Source organism: Mauremys mutica, chromosome 2, assembly GCF_020497125.1.
Source record: "Mauremys mutica isolate MM-2020 ecotype Southern chromosome 2, ASM2049712v1, whole genome shotgun sequence".
In the NCBI taxonomy this organism is placed as follows: Eukaryota; Metazoa; Chordata; order Testudines; family Geoemydidae; genus Mauremys; species Mauremys mutica.
In genome coordinates this window covers 93,435,167-93,455,282 of record NC_059073.1, presented here as the reverse complement: position 1 = coordinate 93,455,282, position 20,116 = coordinate 93,435,167, and the positions used below count along the sequence as shown (strand labels likewise).

At 42.7% G+C, this 20,116-nt stretch overlaps 1 protein-coding gene across 2 annotated transcripts in view; it reads left to right on the top strand.

Moving 5' to 3' along the window:
• The first annotated feature begins 9 nt into the window (after positions 1 to 9).
• The window catches only part of AFG3L2 (AFG3 like matrix AAA peptidase subunit 2), a 46,539-nt gene continuing 26,432 nt past the window's right edge, over positions 10 to 20,116 (top strand). Inside the window, exons 1-7 of one of the 2 annotated variants that reach the window (XM_045003762.1) lie at positions 10 to 180; positions 9,894 to 9,993; positions 10,937 to 11,005; positions 12,228 to 12,343; positions 13,245 to 13,397; positions 16,913 to 16,987; positions 19,949 to 20,073. In XM_045003762.1, the coding sequence (XP_044859697.1) occupies positions 67 to 180; positions 9,894 to 9,993; positions 10,937 to 11,005; positions 12,228 to 12,343; positions 13,245 to 13,397; positions 16,913 to 16,987; positions 19,949 to 20,073 (752 nt within the window). In that variant the 5' untranslated portion in view covers positions 10 to 66. Of the gene's footprint in view, positions 187 to 9,893; positions 9,994 to 10,936; positions 11,006 to 12,227; positions 12,344 to 13,244; positions 13,398 to 16,912; positions 16,988 to 19,948; positions 20,074 to 20,116 lie in introns of both variants that reach the window. The other variant, XM_045003761.1, reaches the window with a different exon arrangement.

The window sequence follows — 20,116 nt, the reverse complement described above, 5'->3', positions numbered from 1 at the left end:
TGCGCGCGCCGCGGCGGGGGCGGGGTCTGTGGCCGGAGAGCGGAGTCTCGCGGCGGCCGTTTGGCCATGGCGCACCGCTGCCTGCTGCTGTCGCGGGGCTGCTGCCGGCGCCGGGGCCTGCCCAGGCTCCTGACGCTGCAGCAGCTGCTCTCGGGCCGGGGCCCCTCCGGGCCGGCGCCGGCGCAGGTGAGTGACACGGCGGTGCGGGAGGCGCCAGGGCGGCCGCTGTCAGTGTCCGCGGGGGGAGGGACGATCGCTCCCGAGCCTGCGAGTGGGGCCGGGGTCACCCGCCCTGGCTCTCCCGGTGACCATCGTGCCCGGGCGCCCCCTCCCCCCGCGGCCAGCGCTTAGCCCGCGCCCGGGGCCCGGCTCCGCAGGGGGCTACTCTGAGGAGACCCGGGGCCCGCCGCGTAGGCCCTAGCGCCCCCGGCCAGAAACGCGCGGGCGTCTGGCCCGGCCCCAGGCCCCGGCTGCACCCCCCGGCTCGCTTTGAAATCGCGCCCGCAGGGTGCCCCGGCCCCTCGACGTGTCCCTGCCCAGCGGGAGCTGGAGGCCGGTCTCCAGGGCATCGGTGTTAAAGCGAGGCGGGGGGAGGTCAAGGCCAGGAGGGCGCTGGGCGCTCCCCCGGCTGGTTAGTCGGGGCGTCAGGAGTCTGATGCATCTTGCATAACCCCAAGTTTCACCTCACTCACAAACTAAGACATAAAAATCCAAAGTATCAGAAGGGGTAGCCCTGTTAGTCTGGATCTGTAAAAAGCGACAAAGAGTCCTGTGGCACCTTATAGACTAGCTTTGACGAAGTGGGTATTCACCCATGAAAGCTTATGCTCCAATACAAAGGTGTCACAGCCCACTGTTACTGAAAAATTGCTGACTTTCTCATTTTTACCATGTAATTATAAAATAAATCAATTGGAATATAAATATTGTACTTACATTTTAGTGTATAGCATATAGAGTAGTATTAGCAAGTCCTTGTCTATGACATTTTAGTTTGTACTGATGTCACCAGTGCTTTTTATGTAGCCTATTGTAAAACTAAGAAAATATCTAGATGAGTTGATGTATCCCCTGGAAGACCTCTGTGTTCCCCCAGGGGTATGTGTACTCCTGGTTGAGAACCACTATCCTATGTGACCTTTCGCAAGTCAAGACCTTAATGTCTCTGTACCTCAGTTTCCTATGTGATGGGAGAATAGTTCACATTGTTGCTGCAAAGGTAAATGAAATGCTTGGGATACTTCAGCATGAGGTCTCAAAGCCAGAGTATATACCTCCATCTCTAGACATAGTTTGTTTTAATTCTTAGTTTCTTTGTGCAGATTTTAGTGAGGCCTTAACTTTATCAGGACGTCTTTCTTAATGGCTTCTTGTAGGCAATGCCACTGATCTTTAAGGAAGTTGAACACTTACTATTATAAATGGGTCTATTCTTATTCAAAGTAGTATGTTTTCCTTTTAAGAATTCTTATATTAGAGAGGTGAAATATATACATGATGATGAACATTAGAAGTGTAATATCTTAACTAGAGTATCTTCAGTGGAGAGCATAATTTACAAGAAACTGAAGTAAACTGTGGAGATAACCATATGTAATGAGCTGCTGTGCCTTCCTTTATGTAAGTTACTTTGGTCTGCTGTGCCTTCCTTTATGTAAGTTAGTTATACTGCATTTTCAAAGGATTAGTCTTTATTAGAAACCTTCTACTTTTTTTTCTAAGCACTCTTATGAAGTAGCTGATGGTTGTCAGATAATTAAAAGGATGTCAGCTGGGTCCAATTTACATTGTTCAGTTTAAGACAGTGGCTTTCAACCTTTCCAGACTACTGTACCACTTTCACAAGTCTGATTTGTCTTGCATACCCCCAAGTTTCACTTCACTTAAAAACTACTTAAAAAATCAGACCTAAAAATACAGAAGTTTCACAGCACACTATTATTGAAAAATTGCTTACCTTCTAATTTTTACCATATAATTATAAAATAAATCAATTGGAATATAAATATTGTATTTCCATTTCAGTGTATGGCATACAGAGCAGTATAAACAAGTCGTATGAAATTTTAATTTGTGCTGACTTCGCTGGTGCTTTTTATGTAGTGTGTCGTAAAACTAGACAAGTATCTAGATGAGTTGATGTATCCCCTGGAAGACCTCTGTGTAGCCCCAGGGGTGCATGTACTACTGGTTGGGAACCACCAGTTTCGGACATTTTAAAAACAACGTTATTGAAGCTTTTGCCATGCAGTGAATAACTAGTACTAGTGTGTTTTGTTTATTGATAACCTCTTGATTTTGGGGAAAGGTGAATTTTCTGTTGATGTAATCGAAAATATTGGGGATTTTCTGTGCTGCTTTTGTGTTCTTGGTAACTTTCTGTGGATTAGAATTACGAGGATTTAGTGGCTTGTCATCTTTTCTTTTTTGTAAAGTGAAAAGTTCTGATTTTTTTTTTAAATACCCAGCCATGCTGCTATTCTGTTTTGCAGCACAAGATTCTGAAGGACACTGAGCATAAGGCAGCATTTATTCAGTGCTATGGATCTTGTATTTGTCTGACACTGTTAAATAGTGAGTAGAGCTGCATCACACCCTTAATGTAACTCAGGTGTAAACCTGACCTGTATGCTCTCTTTGCCTCTCCATTGTGGACTATTTTATATTTGTGAGTTTTATCAACTTTGTTACAAAATGCTCATTAGGTATCATTTTCTTTCCCTAAGATGAAGGTTCCTTGCAGCAATGAAGAATATTTACTTGCCTGTTTTTATTTATTTCTAATTCCTTTGTCATTGCAACTGTTTTATCCCCAGCATTGATAGGCTGGGCAGGGTTCCCCTGTATGGTTCATGAAATTGCCATCATGCTGTCTAAACATTTAGGCCAAGCGTGCTTCATTTACTCTTTCTTCTTTTCCCCCTTTAAAACGCCCTGAAAGTATCATATCATATTTTAGGTCACTCTGGCATTCCCAGCTCCAGCTGACCTAAGAACAGCAGCATGCTGTGCAAAAACTGGATTTCTGTGACATTATAGTTATTAGCTTGAATGTGTAACATCTTGGCTGTAATATTCCTTGATAGAGTAGCCTTGGCTTTTAGATTAAGCAGATAAATTCACATAGGAATTCTAATAACTGTTGAAATCACGCAGGTGGGGGAGAAAGAAACTGTAGGCATTTTTTTAAATTAATTAACTTCGGCATAGGTCTATAGTCAATGTAAACATGGGTTTAGTTAATCAAGACTTAGTCTAGGGATTCAATGTATGTAGCATAAAAGTAACGTTTACTTTCTTCTTTATAAAATGTATTTTGTAACTGTTCCTTTTGTGCATCTTACCTGAGGCACTATTAGAGACATTTTAGCCGCACAGTTTGTAATCTGCAGAGATAAATCCAACAGTGTACTAGCTCTTCTGTTCTGGTCTGTCCCCATGCTATAGCATATTCCTGATCAACCAAGTCATAACACAGTTTAGCCCTGTTCATGCTGGTTATAACCTGGTTCACCCATAACCAGTCTTAAACTGTATGAACACGATTGTTTTCCCTGATTAGATGGAGCAAAAGCTGCTGAATATTCTTGCTTTTTGTTCAGTTGCTCTGAATTTGGATCATGACTAAAGTAAATATTCTCCCTAACAGACCTTTATTAATTTTTGGTGTTGCAGGAAGACAGGTAATATAGAAGAGAAGGTGAGGCAAAATTCTCAGACATAGTTTTCTTCTGAGTTTCACTGCTGCTTCTTTTACCACTTGTCTCTGGGCTGGTCTACACTAGGGGGGGGATCGATCTAAAATACGCAACTTCAGCTACGTGAATAGCGTAGCTGAAGTTGAAGTATCTTAGATCGAGTTACCTACCATCCTCACGGTGCGAGATCAACGTCCGCGGCTTCCCCTGTCGACTCTGCTACCGCCGTTCGCGTTGGTGGAATTTCGGAGTCAACAGGAGCGCGTTCGGGGATCGATATATCGCGTCTAGATGAGACGCGATATGTCGATCCCCGAGAACTCGATTGCTACCCGCCGATACGGCCGGTAGTGAAGACGTACCCTCTGAGATGCATGTAGATTATTGTCATTAAACCCTTCGTTAGCCATACAGATTTATTTCTTTTCCTAGAGCCCCTTGCAGCTGCACATTTGTACTTGTCCCTGCTGGTTGATGGCTCCTAAGACATAAGTTACTCAACAAAGTACCTGTTTTACCCTGGCATGCTTTACTTTCTCAGTGAAAGGTTTTCTTGGCTATTTAGTACCAAGGTTTATTCTGAGGGCAGTATGTAGAGCCTTATAAAATCTGTGTTAACCAGAACATGGACGGAATCACGGAAGCAAAACAATAACATGGAATCCAGCGCTAAAATTAAATCCAACGCTATACAAAAGAATAAAGACGTATCCTCACTGCGGCCCCAGGGCTGGAGGTGATGGAATTAATTATTTTTTAAATGGAAAAAAACTAAATCAGAAAACAATAAATCTAAAAATTCATAATAATAAAACGGATTTCATAGGGCCCTAAGTATGACAACACAAAATAAAGATGGAAAGGAGGGCATCCGCAGACTGAGAATCCTTCACCTGCCTGTCTCTCTATCAGAAGTGAATAACAAGGAGATAGGAGCATTCACTCATTCACATGAATTCCCCTTAATTCCAAAACTTAGTTCAAAAAAGTCTTTAATTAAAACCCTTTAAAAAAATGACAAGATTGGCAGCAGCTTTCAAAAGACAATATCAAAAATGCAATTTATGGTGGCGCGATAGAATTCTGTGAAGCAGCATATCAGTTTCTTCCTTCTATTTTGATATTAGATTCACCTTTAGGATAGAAAGTCTGTTTTACAGCCAGTATATTTTGAGAATAACATAATTGCTAAATGTTGATAACATTGCTGCACTTATGAAGGAAAACTCAGAGTGAAGATAATAGGACCTTGCATAGATATGCAAAGCCCATGTTCTGGTTCACAGTGATGTCAGATTCTAGACCTGATGCAGAGTTATTTCTGCTGAGTCACCCAATGTCAGGTTAATTCACGTCTAGCCGTTCCCTCCAGGAGCATGAAAGGGTTGAATGTCCCTTTGAGATAGAGGGAAGTAGTGGCAAGGCAATGTTCCCTCTAATTTTTTACGTCCATGTGCGGAATGAATTTTGTGTGTGCCAATATGGAGGTGATGTGGTGGGGGGTGGGACTAAGGAGTTTGGTGTGTGGGATGGGGCTCAAAGCTGGGGCAGAGGTTGAGGTGCAGGGGGTGAGGGCTCTGGCTGGGGATGTGGGCTCTGGGGTGGGACCAGGGACATGGTAGGTTTGATTTAAATCACAAGTCAGGAAGATTCGATTTAATCATGGTTTTCTGCATAAAAGTGCATTCTTGTTGTTTGTTATAACCTTAATACATATTCTTCACAACTCAGAGATAGATGTAGGTTTCATTTTTAGAAGATACACACTATACGTTTTTAAAGTGATTTATTTTGCCACCCCAAGCAAAAAAAAAGTTGGCTGCCCCCCACCTCAGCCCTGGGCTCTCCCCGACCACCAGTGCCCTCCCCCACATGCACCCAAATGCACATGGAAGGCATAGGGACTAACCCTCAAACCTTGTACCCAGAAAGGGATGGGGATCTAGTAAAGAGGGTTCAGGCAGAGGAGCGGGTGTAGAGGTGCTTGGGGGCTCTACACTGGCAGAGAAGCAGGGTGTGATGGGGTATCAGGAGGGTTGCGGGAGGAGAGGGCTGGGGGAGGGTACAAGGGGAGAGGTGCGGGTGAAGGGAGAGAACAAGAGGAAAGGGTTCGGCGAAGGAGCGATGGCGGGAGGTACAAGTGAAGAGGCTGTGAGCGGGACTGGGGGTGCAAGGGCTGAGAGGGCTAGGTGCTGACAGCTGCTTCCCCAGCCCCATGCAGGCAAAGCTGAGAGGATGGACACTGACCCCCAGGTGCCCGAGCCACGGGGGTTTCCTAGTGGGGCAGTATCCCTGGCTGCCCCACTTGGAGCCAGCCTCTGCCTCTTCCCGCCCCTGGCACTGTGGGGGCCCGGGGCAAGCAGTGCGGGGCTGAGGCGGGGGAGATGCACAGCGGGCTGTGTCTGGGAGCAGGAGGGGGCAGTTCGGGCTGCCCAGCCACTCACCCCATCAGCACGCGAGGATGATCCATGCCCCACTCCTAGACTGGCAGCGCCCTGCACAGCCCACTCAGGCAGTGAAATGCCGCACCACCCTGGGAAGATTCAGAGCAGTGGCGGTAGCAGGACCCCTCCCGGCTCCCACTTCCCTCCCTCCCCTGCTCCTCACACACCGGTCCGGGAGCTCCTCTCGCTGCCCGGGCTCGGCTACAGGGGACGATGCTCTGGCTCTCCAGCGGCTGGGCTCTGGCCAGGGCCTGCTCCCTGCTTTTTGCTGCTCCAAGCAGCCCCGGAGTTCTCTGTCCCTGGCAGACATGGGGTCATGGCTTCTCGAAGCCAGAGAGAAGCTGCGGCCCCGTGCCTGCCAGGGACAGAGAACACTGGCGCCCCGCAGTGTGCAGCCCAGGAGTTCTCTGTCCCTGGCAGGCGTGGGGCAATGGATTCTCTCCCCTGCTGGGCACTAGGCAGGCGCACATAAATGCCCCAATGGGTGTCATGGTGCCCACATTGCCACGTCCCTCTGTATCCTTACCCTACCCTCCAGCGTATCTACCACTCCTCCAGTTCAGTGTCATCTGCAAACTTGCTGAGAGTGCAGTCCACACCATCCTCCAGATCGTTAATGAAGATATTGAACAAAACCAGCCCCAGGACTGACCCTTGGGGCACTCCGCTTGAAACCGGCTGCCAACTAGGCATGGAGCCATTGATCACTACCCATTGAGCCTGATGATCTAGCCAGCTTTCTGTCCACCTTGTAGTCCATTCATCCAGCCTATACTTCTTTAACTTGCCGGCAAGAATACTGTGGGAGACCATATCAAAAGCTTTGCTAAAGTCAAGGAATAACACATCCACTACTTTCCCCTCAATTACAGACCCAGTTGCCTTATCATATAAGGCAATTAGGTGAGTCAGGCATGACTTGCCCTTGGTGAATCCATGCTGACTGTTCCTGATCACTTTCCCCTCCTCTAAGTGCTTCAGAATTAATTCCTTGAGGACCTGCTCCATGATTTTTCCAAGGACTGAGGTGAGGCAGCTGGCCTGTAGTTCCCTGCATCCTCCTCTTTCCTTTTTTTTTTAAAGATTGGCACTATGTTAGCCTTTTTCCAGTCATCTGGGACCTTCCCCGATCGCCATGAGTTTTCAAAGATAATGGCCAATGGCTCTGCAATCACATCTGCCAACTCCTTTAGCACCCTCGGATGCAGTGCATCCGGCCCCATGGATTTGTGCTCATCCAGCTGTTCTAAATAGTCCCGAACCACTTCTTTCTGCACAAAGGGCTGGTCACCACACTTAGAATCATAGACTATCAGAGTTGGAAGGGACCTCAGGGGGTCATCTAGTCTAACCACCTGCTCAAAGCAGGATCACTCCCCAGACAGATTTTTGCCCCAGGTCCCTAAATGGCTCCCTCAAGGATTGAACTCACAACTCTGCGTTTAGCAGGCCAGTGCTCAAACCACTGAGCTATCCCTCCTCCCCATGATGTTGTTTCATTCGGGCAACCGGGCCTTGCATTTCTTTGTTGCACTGTTGCACACATGCCTGTCTTACCCATAGGTAGAGGAACTTCATTCAAATATTCCCAAACTGCATCTCTTTTACAGCCTGCTGCTATTATAAGTTTTCCCTTCTAGTGAGGGAATGGTATGGTAGATCTTAATGAAGGCTACATTCGCAAAGACCTCAAGACTTCTGGAATATGCTGCTCAAACAATTTCATTTTTGTTTCTGTTGCCTGTCCCTCCCTTATCACATTAATCTCCAGAATTCTTCTTCTTGTCCAGATCTATTCTGCTCCCAGCAATCTTCTATTCATTGAACTGTTTGAAACTGCACTTTTAGAGAGAGGTAAGGGATTGACTCTGTGTACACAAATTTGCAGAGGTACAATAGGGTTGAGGTCTGTTATTTCTCATCTCTATGTGTATATGTATTTATTTATTTAAAAACATGCCTGTTAATAGCAAAAATGTTATCTCTGTAGACACAAATCCACAGTTTGAGAACTGCAAAACAAAGCATCTATGATGATATCTTCTAGACTGAGCACTGAGTCCCATTGAATAGATAGAAAGATCAACCTAAATAATCTATACAGAAACTCCTGGAACCCCATAAGATTGGGTCCCTAATCCATGAACTATTGGAACTCATTTACAAAATTTTTCTTAAACATTACATAAATATATTGTCTCATACTATAGAATTAGAATTTATAATCCCTATTCCATGATGAGATATCTTTGAGTTATAATGTATCTTAATTAAAATTGTCTTTAGATAGGGTTTTTCCCTCAAAAAGCATTTTTATCACAAATCCAATTTTTTTTAAATTATTTTTATCCATCCTGATCAGGGATGAGGGGTTTGGGGTGTGGGTGGGAGGGCTCTGTCTGGGGGTGTGGGCTCTGGGGTGGGGCCAGGGATGAGGGGTTTGGAATGCAGTCTGCCCCAGGGCTGCGGTGGGAGAGAGGACACCCCCCCCCCAGCCCTCTCGCTGCAGCAGCTCCGGGGCTGGGGTTGGGGGAGAGGTGCCTCTCCCTGCCATGGGAGCCCTGCCCACTCCCTACCTCAATTTTCCACCCTGCCCACCCCCTATCTCTCTCCTCTCCAAGCCCCTGTGGCTGCACCCCTATGCGGCCCTTGATAGCCTGCTGTGCGGCCATGTAGCTTAGAGGGAATTTAGGGCATAATTGTCTCCTCAGGGAAGCCTTTGAGCAGCCATTCTTAGGAGAAAGCTTAGCTTAAATAACTAAAAAACATAAAATTTAAGTAAACTCCAGGAAGTAGGTAAATTTGGATCATATTCAGAATTTATAGTCTCTCTTTGGAAGAAAAAGGGAACTCCACCTTACCGTAAGATTATGCTACACTTTATTCAGTATATTCTAAAAGTTTTAAGGACCATTATTCAAGTAACATTAAGTTTTAACTTGTCATTTAACTTAATTTATTTTATCTTAACAGTTAAAACTGTTTAAAATTTATCCTTTCCACCAAACTCTAAAATCTAGAACCCTGCAAACCAGGAAGGTACTTCAATTAGCATAATATGAACTTGTTGTGAGTCTGCTGTAAATAGATACTAATGTACATAAAAGCTTTAGATCTACTTTAAGATTCTCTTTCTCTCAAATGGGCTTTTCAGCTCTGTGTAAGCACTGTCTAATATTCCCCTCTGTCTTGGACCTCTGAGCAGATCCTTCCTATACAGAAAGAATCTGGATTTTTTTTTTTCATAGAAACTCATGCCATACCTGTGAGGATCTCACTTGCCCAACCAGGCTCAGTGCCACACTTCCAGTACCTATTAGCTGATGTGAAAAATACATTTAGTAATATACTCTAAATTATCCTATGTCTGAGATTGTACAGGAAACATAAATGTAAAGCTAAATATCTGCACTGTGTACCATATGTAATTATTTATAAGAAATGTCTTGTGCATTTCATCTTGTTGCCCAATCTGCACTATTGCTGGCAAAATCTTAGATTTGTACAACAAAGGTAACAAAGACTTGCCTATTCCATATGATGATTAATTTCCACCTTTCTCCTCCTAATTTTTTTCGTTCTCTGCTCATATCCACAGCAATTCTTGCTATATTAAGGTGGAAAAAAGAATCTTCTGACATACTGTGTAATATCTGATGACTGGTGTCATCTAAAGATCTTTCAAGAGATTGATTTAAGACATCTGTAACACTTTCTTGTTACCTAATAGTGTTTGCACTTCATCTTTCAGCTCCATGAACAAGTTACCACTAGAGTGACTACTAACAAAAGTACTGTCTTGGCAAGCATAATTGCTGCTTACAGAAGACTCTTCTCCCAACCTCCTAAAGGTAATTATAACTTAGCAGTTGTGAGTGAAATAATGGGGACCACTCTCATGTTTCATTTGGCCCTATTGTTCTGAGAGACAACAGGTTCCAGCATTAAATGGCCACAGATAGCAAGATGGAGCAATACTGGGGTCAGCAGACTGCACCTCCTGTTAAAGATGAGTAACTGCAGTTTGCTCCATCTTACAGAATTTAAACTGATCTTCAGGTTCCTGATAAAGTTGCCAGTGCATCGCTCAGTTAAGCAAAATTTGCGTATCCCTGATTTATAACTTTATGTATGGAGTAGAAAGCTCTGTTGAGTTGTTAATAAAATAGTGCTATAAATGCTTATTTTTCTACCTGCACGAGTTGGGATCTTTATACACAAAGATCTATCAGATACATGGTGTATATATAATCTATTTTAGACATTGATAGTGCAATTATTTAAATATGACATGTGTGGTGCTTGATAGATAGGAAGAGGGACATGTTCATGCTGTTGGTGAATCTTTGGCTAGCTTTTTCACTAGAAGCCTCAATCCTCCACAACCCCCATTTGGAGGGTTAGTATTGAAAAAAGGGTTGGTAGTTAAAAGGCAAGATTCTTGACTGGCACTTTTTCTAGGTCTCTTTTTTTTCCAGTACCTTATTAAACACCCTTTCTTTCCTTTACTTGTAGGGCAATTAGACTTTGGCTCAATGTTAATTTAATAAGAGCATAAAAATGACTTATTTTTCTTTTACAAGTAAATATCTTCAGTCTAAATATTTTCTGCTGAACATTATAATGAATTCTTGTGGAAAGAGCCACCACTGAGATGACGCTAATGACTTGTATGATGCAGGGTGATAAGTGCATAATATTTATGCTTATTATATTTGAGTACCCCCATTAATCTTCATAAAAGAACTAATGGCTAGAAGTATATCAGGCACTTTTATTGTGTTCTCTTAATAGGATTTGAAAAGTATTTTCCTAATGGAAAGAAAACTAATGAATCCAAAGGATCAGCTGGAGAAACAAAAGGTACTAATAGGCTGTTCCCAATTCAGGCTTTGCTTTAGGATACTTATTAATGCTGTTACTGTGTCACTGATATATTCATATTAGATGTTTGCAGAAACTGTGCTCCATGTTGGCTCTGAAACTGCAGACTACATTAAAACCAGTTTTACATTTTCATATGGCATATAGGCTTTGGAGTTACTTTTTGCTTCCTCTTATGCCCCTCCCAGCCTGGTATTCTAAGATACATGTTCAGTGCCCTTTTAATGGACATAATCATGTGATGTATATATGTAGATCTGTGAGCCTTTCCCAGAGCAAGTTAAAACATCTGTTCCTTGTGCAGGAGGCAACCACAGAATCACTGTTCAGGGGGTGGGGCACCAGGCACTAGTTGTGTGTAGGCTATTGCTTGAAAGAGAGACTGGCAGTGTCAGTCCCATAGAGTCCTTTGCTCAGGTGTATGTGTAGGCCAGGAGATGGGGAAACCATTGGCCATAGCGACCATTTGGTTGTCATAGTGATGTATTAAGGGTCTGATTACAGGAAAATAGGCAGTAATCAGAGCCTGTTGTGAGGAAGGTAATGAGCAGTCACAAAGGCACAGTGCAGAGATCATGAACTCCTATCCCCATATTCTTTTCCATTGTCTTACAACTAGGATGTCAAACCAGACTCCAGATTCTATTTTAAACACTTCCTGAACATTGAAAGAAGTAAACAGTGATCTATAGGCCTAGATATCCAGGTTTTAGTCATATGATGCTTAATGCTGGTAATGGGTACCAGATTGACAGCCCAGGAAAAGTCCTCAATTTTTTTGCAAAATGGGGACAGAGATGGTATGATCTTCCCCACATTGCCCAACCAATACACCTCCATGTTCTGGAGGGACCAAATCTAGGGAATTGCGTATTAAAGTCTTAGAACCTCCCAAGAGTCATGGAATACAAATAGTGGGGCTCTGCTTTGATCATGGTCATGTGATGTGGCCATCTGTTGATTAAGAAGTGACTCTTGTTTGGTCGGGGGACAAAAAGAGAAAAATGTGATTCTTCAATAGATGATATTTTGTAATTGATTTCTGAGATGCTATGCATTTGTAAACTATTGTGCATTTCGGGTTAGTTTTGTTCTTGAGAAAAGCTTTTTTTATTTATATTCTAAACAGAAAATCCCTGTGTTAGTCTGAGATTTCTGTAGGACTTGAAAATGTTGTTAATGTGTCTTTTTTTTTTGGTAGAAGCAAAGCAGACTAATGCCCAGCGACCTCCTGGGAGCAACAGTGGAGGAGGAGGAGGAGGTGGAAAAAGAGGTGGCAAGAAAGAAGACACTGGATGGTGGGCCAGATTACAGAAGGTCTTCACTCTAAAATACATTGTTTTGTAGTATTGGCTTACCTTGTGTAAACACTATGTGGTGAACCAATGAAAGAATATGATTTTGACTCTTTGGAAGAAGTGCTTAGTGTATTTATAATGAAGCTTTGAGGGTATATCATTGGCTTTAAAAACTTATTATTGTCAGGGGAGCCAGTTTTTTTTTGTTTTTTTTTTTAAGGCACTACATGGATCCAGTAGACCAAACTGATGATAGTTTTCATAAAGTTTGGTACATTTAATGAATGTAGGCAACACGAGTCATTTTGGCCATAGAAATACAGTTGCCATGAACACAGCTTTTCTGGGATTTTTTGACACCATTAAATGTAACACCAAGGATTGCAATAATTAAGGGTAGAAACAATATTTTTCTTTTCAGTTTCTTTATTCTGTCTAACAGCACTTTTTGTATAATCACAGTTTCTTTCTCCTGTATAGGTCAATCAGTTTCCCCTTTTGTTTGTGTGGGTCTTGTACACAGCAGTGATGGAAGGAGAAAGGTTTAAAAAAAAAACGGGTGGGGTGCGGGGAGTGATTGTAAAACCACAAAAGTTGTCAGGAGGACTTGGGACAGGAGTAAATATCTGAAAACTCTTTAATTGGTTAGCTTTCAAATTTACTGTGTCCTCTTACTGTTTATAAATTACTTTTTAAGATCCTCTGATAAAAGGCATTGCTGGGGAAATGACATAGCCTTGTCTTTTAAATATAAAAAGTACAATATTTTGACAAACTTAATTCAGTTTAGCTTGATGCACTCCTTGTTTAATCCTGGGAACAAACAGAAAATGCACATGTGATATCTGTTCTTTAATCTTGCACTCCCTGCTCTAGAGAGACAAAAAAATTCTTTTTTTTTTTTTCTTCTTGTGTCCTAGGGTGACTTTCCATGGGATGACAAAGAGTTCCGGTTTTACTTCATGAGCAGTTCCATTTTCTGGGCTAGTGTTACATATTACTTTTTCTTCAGGAACTCTGGCAGAGAAATCACTTGGAAAGATTTTGTGAATAATTACCTTTCTAAAGGAATGGTGAGTAGTAGGTATGGGGAATCATAAAATGAGAGATGGCTAGATTGGGCAACAGCATTAGCCTGACTGCTGCACAAAAATACTCTGAAACATATTAACAAAGGTAACTAATAAATAGGCTTGGCAGAATTTGACTCTTATTTTGTAAGTTTGACAATTGGTATCTTTCTATTTTTAAGATTTTAACACTTGCAGTTACAAGACGACTAGGGTTGGAGTTAGGACAGTGCTGACAGTGGTGCTGCAGGAGGCTCCCTGCATGACTGAGACACCCACATAAAGTATGGGGGAGGCTGAAATCCTGGCCTGATGAGCAGAGACCCCTGGGCAGGACTTCAAGGAGGAGGATATGACCCCAGCTGTAGGGAAGGCCACTCTGCTGCTGAACAGTTCTTGCCGAGGGACAGCTCGCACACTCCTGTCTGGTGGCTGAGGCCATGTCTAAACTACCGGCTAAATCAGCAGTGCAATGCAGCCGTGTCAATTTAGCGGGTCTGGTGAAGACGCACTAGATGGGAGAGCATTCTTCCATCAATCTGTGTTCTCCACCTCCCTGAGAAGCATAAGGGAAGTCAGTGGGAGAGCGTTTCCCATCAACACAGCGCAGTGTAGACAATGCGGTAACTGGATCTAGCTGTGTCGACTTAATCATGAAGTACCATAACGTTTAGATCAATTTACCATGGTGGCGGTGGCACAACAATTTTCCATGTTCCACGGTAGTGTAGACCAGCCCTGAGTGAACAGAGACAACTGTTTGCTGAAGGTATAAAATGCAGGGAAACTGGTTCACCGCTCCAGGCCAATGGGGGCTGCAGGAAGCGGCGTAGGCTGAGGGATGTGCGCTGGCTGCCCTTCCCGCAGCTCCCATTGGCCTGTTACGGCAAACCGTGGCCAGTGGGAGCCGCGTTCGACCGAACCTGCAGACACTGGTCCGACCCGCCAGGGGCTTTCTCTGAACAAGCGGCGGACCGGCTTTGAGAACCACCGTTTTAAGGGAAATGATTGGAAAAGCACATATTGGGATTCAAGGCCAGGTATTACTTTAAATTCTAATTTTAAAAGGTGACTTTATATGTTTTCTGTACTGTGGCAGAATTAAGATTGTTGTAACTTAATTTTTGAGCTTCCAAACTTGTTTGTTTGAAACTTTCAACTTTACTGTTGTACTGATGTGCTTTGTGGTTTTTTGGATTTAATTTCATTTTGAGAGTGTGGGAGGAGAAACCTACCTGACTATTTTGTGAGTTCCCACAAGTGTGTGCATGTTTGACACACAAGCAATTGTTTCAGTAATTATGCAATGACGTACTTATTTTTATGTTCTTGCATGTGAACAGCTGAACACTGGATCATGTTTTGAGCCTAATTTTCAAACTAAGGTGCTCCAATAGGATGTCTTAATCTTCTATGTGCATACTCATATTGACATCTCATAGAAGTGTAGGGCTGGAAGGGACCTCAAGAGGTCATCAAGTCCAGCCCCTTTTATGAGGCAGGATGAAGTCCACCTACACCATCCCTGAAAGGGGTTTCTCTAACCTGTTCTTAACCTCCAATGATGGGGATTCCACAACCTTTCTTGGAAGCCCTATTCCAGTGTTTATCCTTTAAGATAGGTTTTCTTAATATCTAACCTAAATCTCCCTTGCTGCAGATTACTTCTTGTCCTTTCTTCAGTGGACATGGAGAATAATCAATCACCATCCTTTTTAGAACAGTCCTTAACATATTTTGAAGACTGTTATCCGGTGCCCGGTTAGTCTTCTGTTCTCAAGACTAAATATGACCAGTTTTTCAACTTTTTCTCATAGGTATGTTGGTGGTTTTTGGTTTTTTTAAAACCTTTTGTCATTTTTGTTGCTCAACTCTGGATTCTCTTCAGTTTGTCCATATCTTTCTTAAAGTGTCACCCAGAACTGGACACAATATTCTGGCTGAGGCCTCACCAGTGCTGAGTAAAGTTGGACAATTGTCTCCTGTATCTTACATGCAACACTCCTGTTAATACACCCCAGAATGGTATTAGCCTTTTTTGCAACTGCATCACTCTGTTGACTGATATTCAATTTGTGATCCACTGTAACCCCCAATCCTTTTCAGCAGTTGTGCTGCCTAACCAGTTATTACCCATTTTGTAGTTGTGCATTTTGATTTTTTTCCCCTTCCTAAGTGTAGTACTTTGCCATTGTCTTTATTGAATTTCATCTTGTTGATTTCAGACCAGTTCTCTGATTTGTCAAGGTCATTTTGAATTGTAATCCTGTCCTCCAAAGTGGTTGTGACGCCTCTCACCTTGATGTGATACTCAGATTTTTATTCACACACACTCTCCATTCTGCTGTCCAAGTAATTAATGAAATTACAGAATAGTACCAGACCCAGAACAGACCCCTAGGAGATCCCAGAAGGTGTGTGCCCCCCTCCCTTATCTCCAGCTTGACTGTGAACTGTTGATGACTACTCATTGAATACAGTCTTTAGACCAGTTTTGCGCCTACCTTATATAATTTCATCTAGACATCTTCTGTGATTAAAAAAATCCTATTAGGTCATCTAGTCCTCCTTTCTAATACAGTAGTTTTTGCTGTTGATCATTTACTGAGACTTATGTAGCTGACTGTCAAAATATGAGATTTGGGCACCCTGTTTAGATGATTCTATTTGAAAATTGGGCTCTCAGTGTTTATTTGCATGTCCAGTCACTGAAGTAAATTCAATTAGATATGTGTATTCCCAACTAAATGCAAATCGATTGCCCGCTAGAATGGTGCACTCAGTGTTTTGTTTCATGAAGAGAAGTGTTTTCCTATTTTAACATAATGAAGTCAAACTTGACACCATACATTCCTCAAAAGGATTGGGAATATGTCCAATTTGAGGCTTTCAAACAAAGCTGTTTGAGTTATGAATTAGAGGTATGGCGGCACACAACTTCTTAAATGTAACGCTTCTTTCACTTGCATAAATCAGAAGCAGCTCAATAGATTTTTAACTCAAATAATTCAGATTTTGGAATGAAAATGTTTGAAAAATTGCAAAATGTTGACATTTAAGGCTATGTCTACACTACAAATTAGTTCGGTATAACTTACATCGTTCAGGGGTTTTGAATAATCCACACCCCTGGGCAACATAAATTACTGACCTAAGTGGCAATGTAGACAGTGCTATGTTGGTGGGATAGCTCTCTCGTGTTGGCTTAGAGCACCTCTGGTGAAGATGCTACAGCGGCACAGCTGCATTGGCACAGCTGTGCTGACATAAAGGATGTGGTATAGACATGGCCTAAGTGACTAAGTTATTTTTGATAGAATGGCCATCTCAGCCTTAACTGTAGCTTCTCAACTATAAAATCTCAATCTTAACTTTGCTGCTTCTATACATTAAAAGGAAGATCTGGAATTGCACATTGTTACACCAGCAGTGAATCTGGGTTGCATTTTCAAATGTTTCTGTAAAATGTAAAATTATCTGTAGTGCATTCTAAAAATGTTGATTCCTTTCTCTTGCAGGTGGACAGACTAGAAGTAGTGAACAAGCGCTTTGTTAGAGTGGTCTTTACCCCAGGAAAGTCTCCTATGGAGGGGGTAAATTTTAGTTTTGAATATGGATAAATGTATTACAGAAGGCAGCAGAACTCTTCACTTCAAATACAAAATTGTTGCTGCAGAAAACTTGGTCTATCTGTTGCCATTCTCCCCTATTTTAACTTCCATAGGATTACCTTTAATGTTCTGACTATTTTATTTTTTTGTCTCTCCTGGTCCTTTGCCTCTGTTTATCCATGCTCTACCCCTATAAATAGCTAAACCCAAGGCACATTACAAAACTAATTTAAAAATTGTTTTGTAGTTCTTTCCTTTCCATGCCCACTGACTTAGTCCACATGCGGAGCCTTCAGAAATCTGTGTTTCAGCAGCTAGTACTTTCCTACTGTAAATAGTCCACAATATGCTGCACCATCTAGTATTGAAAATCCTTTAGTAGTACATACATTTATCTATAAACTCGATTGCCCCACCAAAAAAAATTTGTATCTTGATGATTTTCCAATTTTCACTAGCTAAGTGAAAACTGAAGAGATGATCTGGATTTTGACTCTTTCATTGTCTTAAGAAACATAGTTCTTAGCTTGGTAAAACACTTCCTGGTTCTCCTGGGAACCATTTCCCTGTAACCTGATGAGTATGAGAGTGTAAGTCCTGGCTAAAGTGCTCCAAAGGGTAAAGTACCCAAAGACAAGCCCTAAATTATAAATTAAAAAAAAAAAAAAGTTAGTGCTAATAACTATCAGTATTCCCTGTAAACTACACACACTTGTGGCGGTGGCGCAACAGTTTTCCATGTACCACTCATGTCACAAACTGTGCCACTCACAACTTCCTATTTCTCTGGGGCGGGTGCTGCAGGGGCTGAACTAATGACTAAGACCAGGTGGGGCTTTGGGGCTCATGGGGGCAGAGGCGAGAGTGGGAGGGGCTCTAGTGGCTGTAGCGGTGACTGGGATCAGTGAGGGAGCAAGTAGGATATGGGGTGATTGGGTGAGGGCCAAGAACAGCTACCTTTGTGAGAGAGATGCAAACTGCTGAGACCCCTTTCCAGCCTGGGACTGACCGGGCTGTTTCCACCTCCACCACGATTGAGATTCGGCTGCCTACCTCAGTCCCAATGCAGAGCACCCACTCGTCTCTTCCTCTTATCCCTGACACTCCGACTGTCCCCCACTCCCTATATGGAGCACCCACCTTGACTCCTCTTCCTATCCCTGACCTCCCCCACAGCCCCATTTCAATCTGCTCCTCATGTGCAACACCCACCCACACATTCCCCATTCCTCTGCTCCCTCCACCCTGACACTCCACTCCCATACAAAGTAGCCACCCCAACACCCCGATAAAAGGGCGGGGGGGAGTTTGACCAAAGACTAAAATCTAGTGCTCAGAGGAGTTTGTGGCCCAGGCAGCGGAAAGAAAACTTAGAGGGAATGTTGATAACTATTGAAATGTTTGGGTTTGGACGACAGCACTGATCATTTCAGACATGCTCAATGTTAAGCAAGCTGGATGACATTACCACTGGCCATATCCCTAAAACATCATTCCATATTTTTAAGACATTATATGGTTGTCACTTCTATTTTTAGACTGTACCCAAGGAGCTTCTTTTCCAGACTATCAGCTTTTGCTGAACCAATGTCTGGAAGTCCCGCCAGGGTAAAATGAAATATGCAACAGTTATTTCATCAGTGAAGCTAATGTGATTTACAGCTCAGATTTGTTTGTACACTTACTCTTTAACCTATAAACCATGATTGGCCGTGATTTCTCAACCGGTTAATGGTTAGGGTTACAATTCTATGCAATAGCAGTTTTTCAGGGCTAATCATGGTGAAAGAAAAATCATAGAAACATGTTTCTTAAAATAAAAAATCTAGTCTCAGCATTGTTTCAAAGCTGAGTGTGGTGTTTTTAACAAGAATGGTGCACACTAACTGTTAAGAATTGTGATTAAAAATGAATCACAATTGATTTTTGAGGTGCCATAGCAAGCCAAATTTTGTAACTTGTCTTTTCAAACCTGAGAGTGAGGAGCCTTCTTTCTCTTCAGGAGAAATTGTGGCCATTGCATATGACCAAGTGGCCATTGTATATTTGCTGGGCTCTTGCTCTTCCTCTGCCTCATAGGCAGCCCTAGATTTCCCTTTTGAAGATTTTAAAGTCTGTCCTATTGGGCTCATTGAATTCACCCTCTTTTTAAAAAGTAAAAAGTCAGAGTTTAAGTCCATTTAAAGTGCATGAAAATCCTGGCATATATGACTTCTCATAGACTTTAAGGTCAGAAGGGACCATTATGATCATCTAGTCTGACCTCCAGCACAATGCAGGCCACAGAATCTCACCCATCCACTTCTGTAACAACCCCCTAACCTATGTCTGAGTTACTGAAGTCCTCAAATTGTGGTTTGAAGACCTCAAGCTGCAGAGAATCCTCCAGCAAGTGACCCGTGCCCCATGCTGCAGAGGAAGGCGAAAAATCTCCAGGGCCTCTGCCAATCTGCCCCGGAGGAAAATTCCTTCCTGACCCCAAATATGGCGATCAATTAAACCATGAGCATATGGGCAAGACTCACTAGCCAGCACCCAGGAAAGAATTCTCTGTAGTAACTCAGATCCCAACCATCTAACATCCCATCACAAACCACTGGGCATACTTACCTGCAGATAATCAAAGATCAGTTGCCAAATTAATTGCCAAAATTAGGCTAATGACCGAAGTCAAACCTAAGTAATGGTCCTCCAGTAACAATTTGGGTGATATGAGTTTCCATAAATGTACCAACTAAATCTAAACTCATTCTATTCTGCAGTAAATATAAATTATAGTTTTGTAAACTAAAGTAAATATTTCAGTTTTGAAACAGTGAATCAGTCCTTTAGTCTGAGATTAGGCCATTGATTTTTGTGTCTGTTTTTTATCTTTAGATGGATTGTGATGAGGCTGAAACAAATTATTCATCTTGTGATGATTATAATTTTGTTCTTTTATAGCAATATGTCTGGTTTAATATTGGTAGTGTGGACACTTTTGAGCGGAATCTGGAAACTGCACAGCTAGAATTTGGAATAGAAGGGGAGAACAGATTACCTGTAGTCTACTCAGCAGAAAGTGATGGGTAAGAAGCTGTTTAAACTAGATATGTTGATAAATCTTTTCTT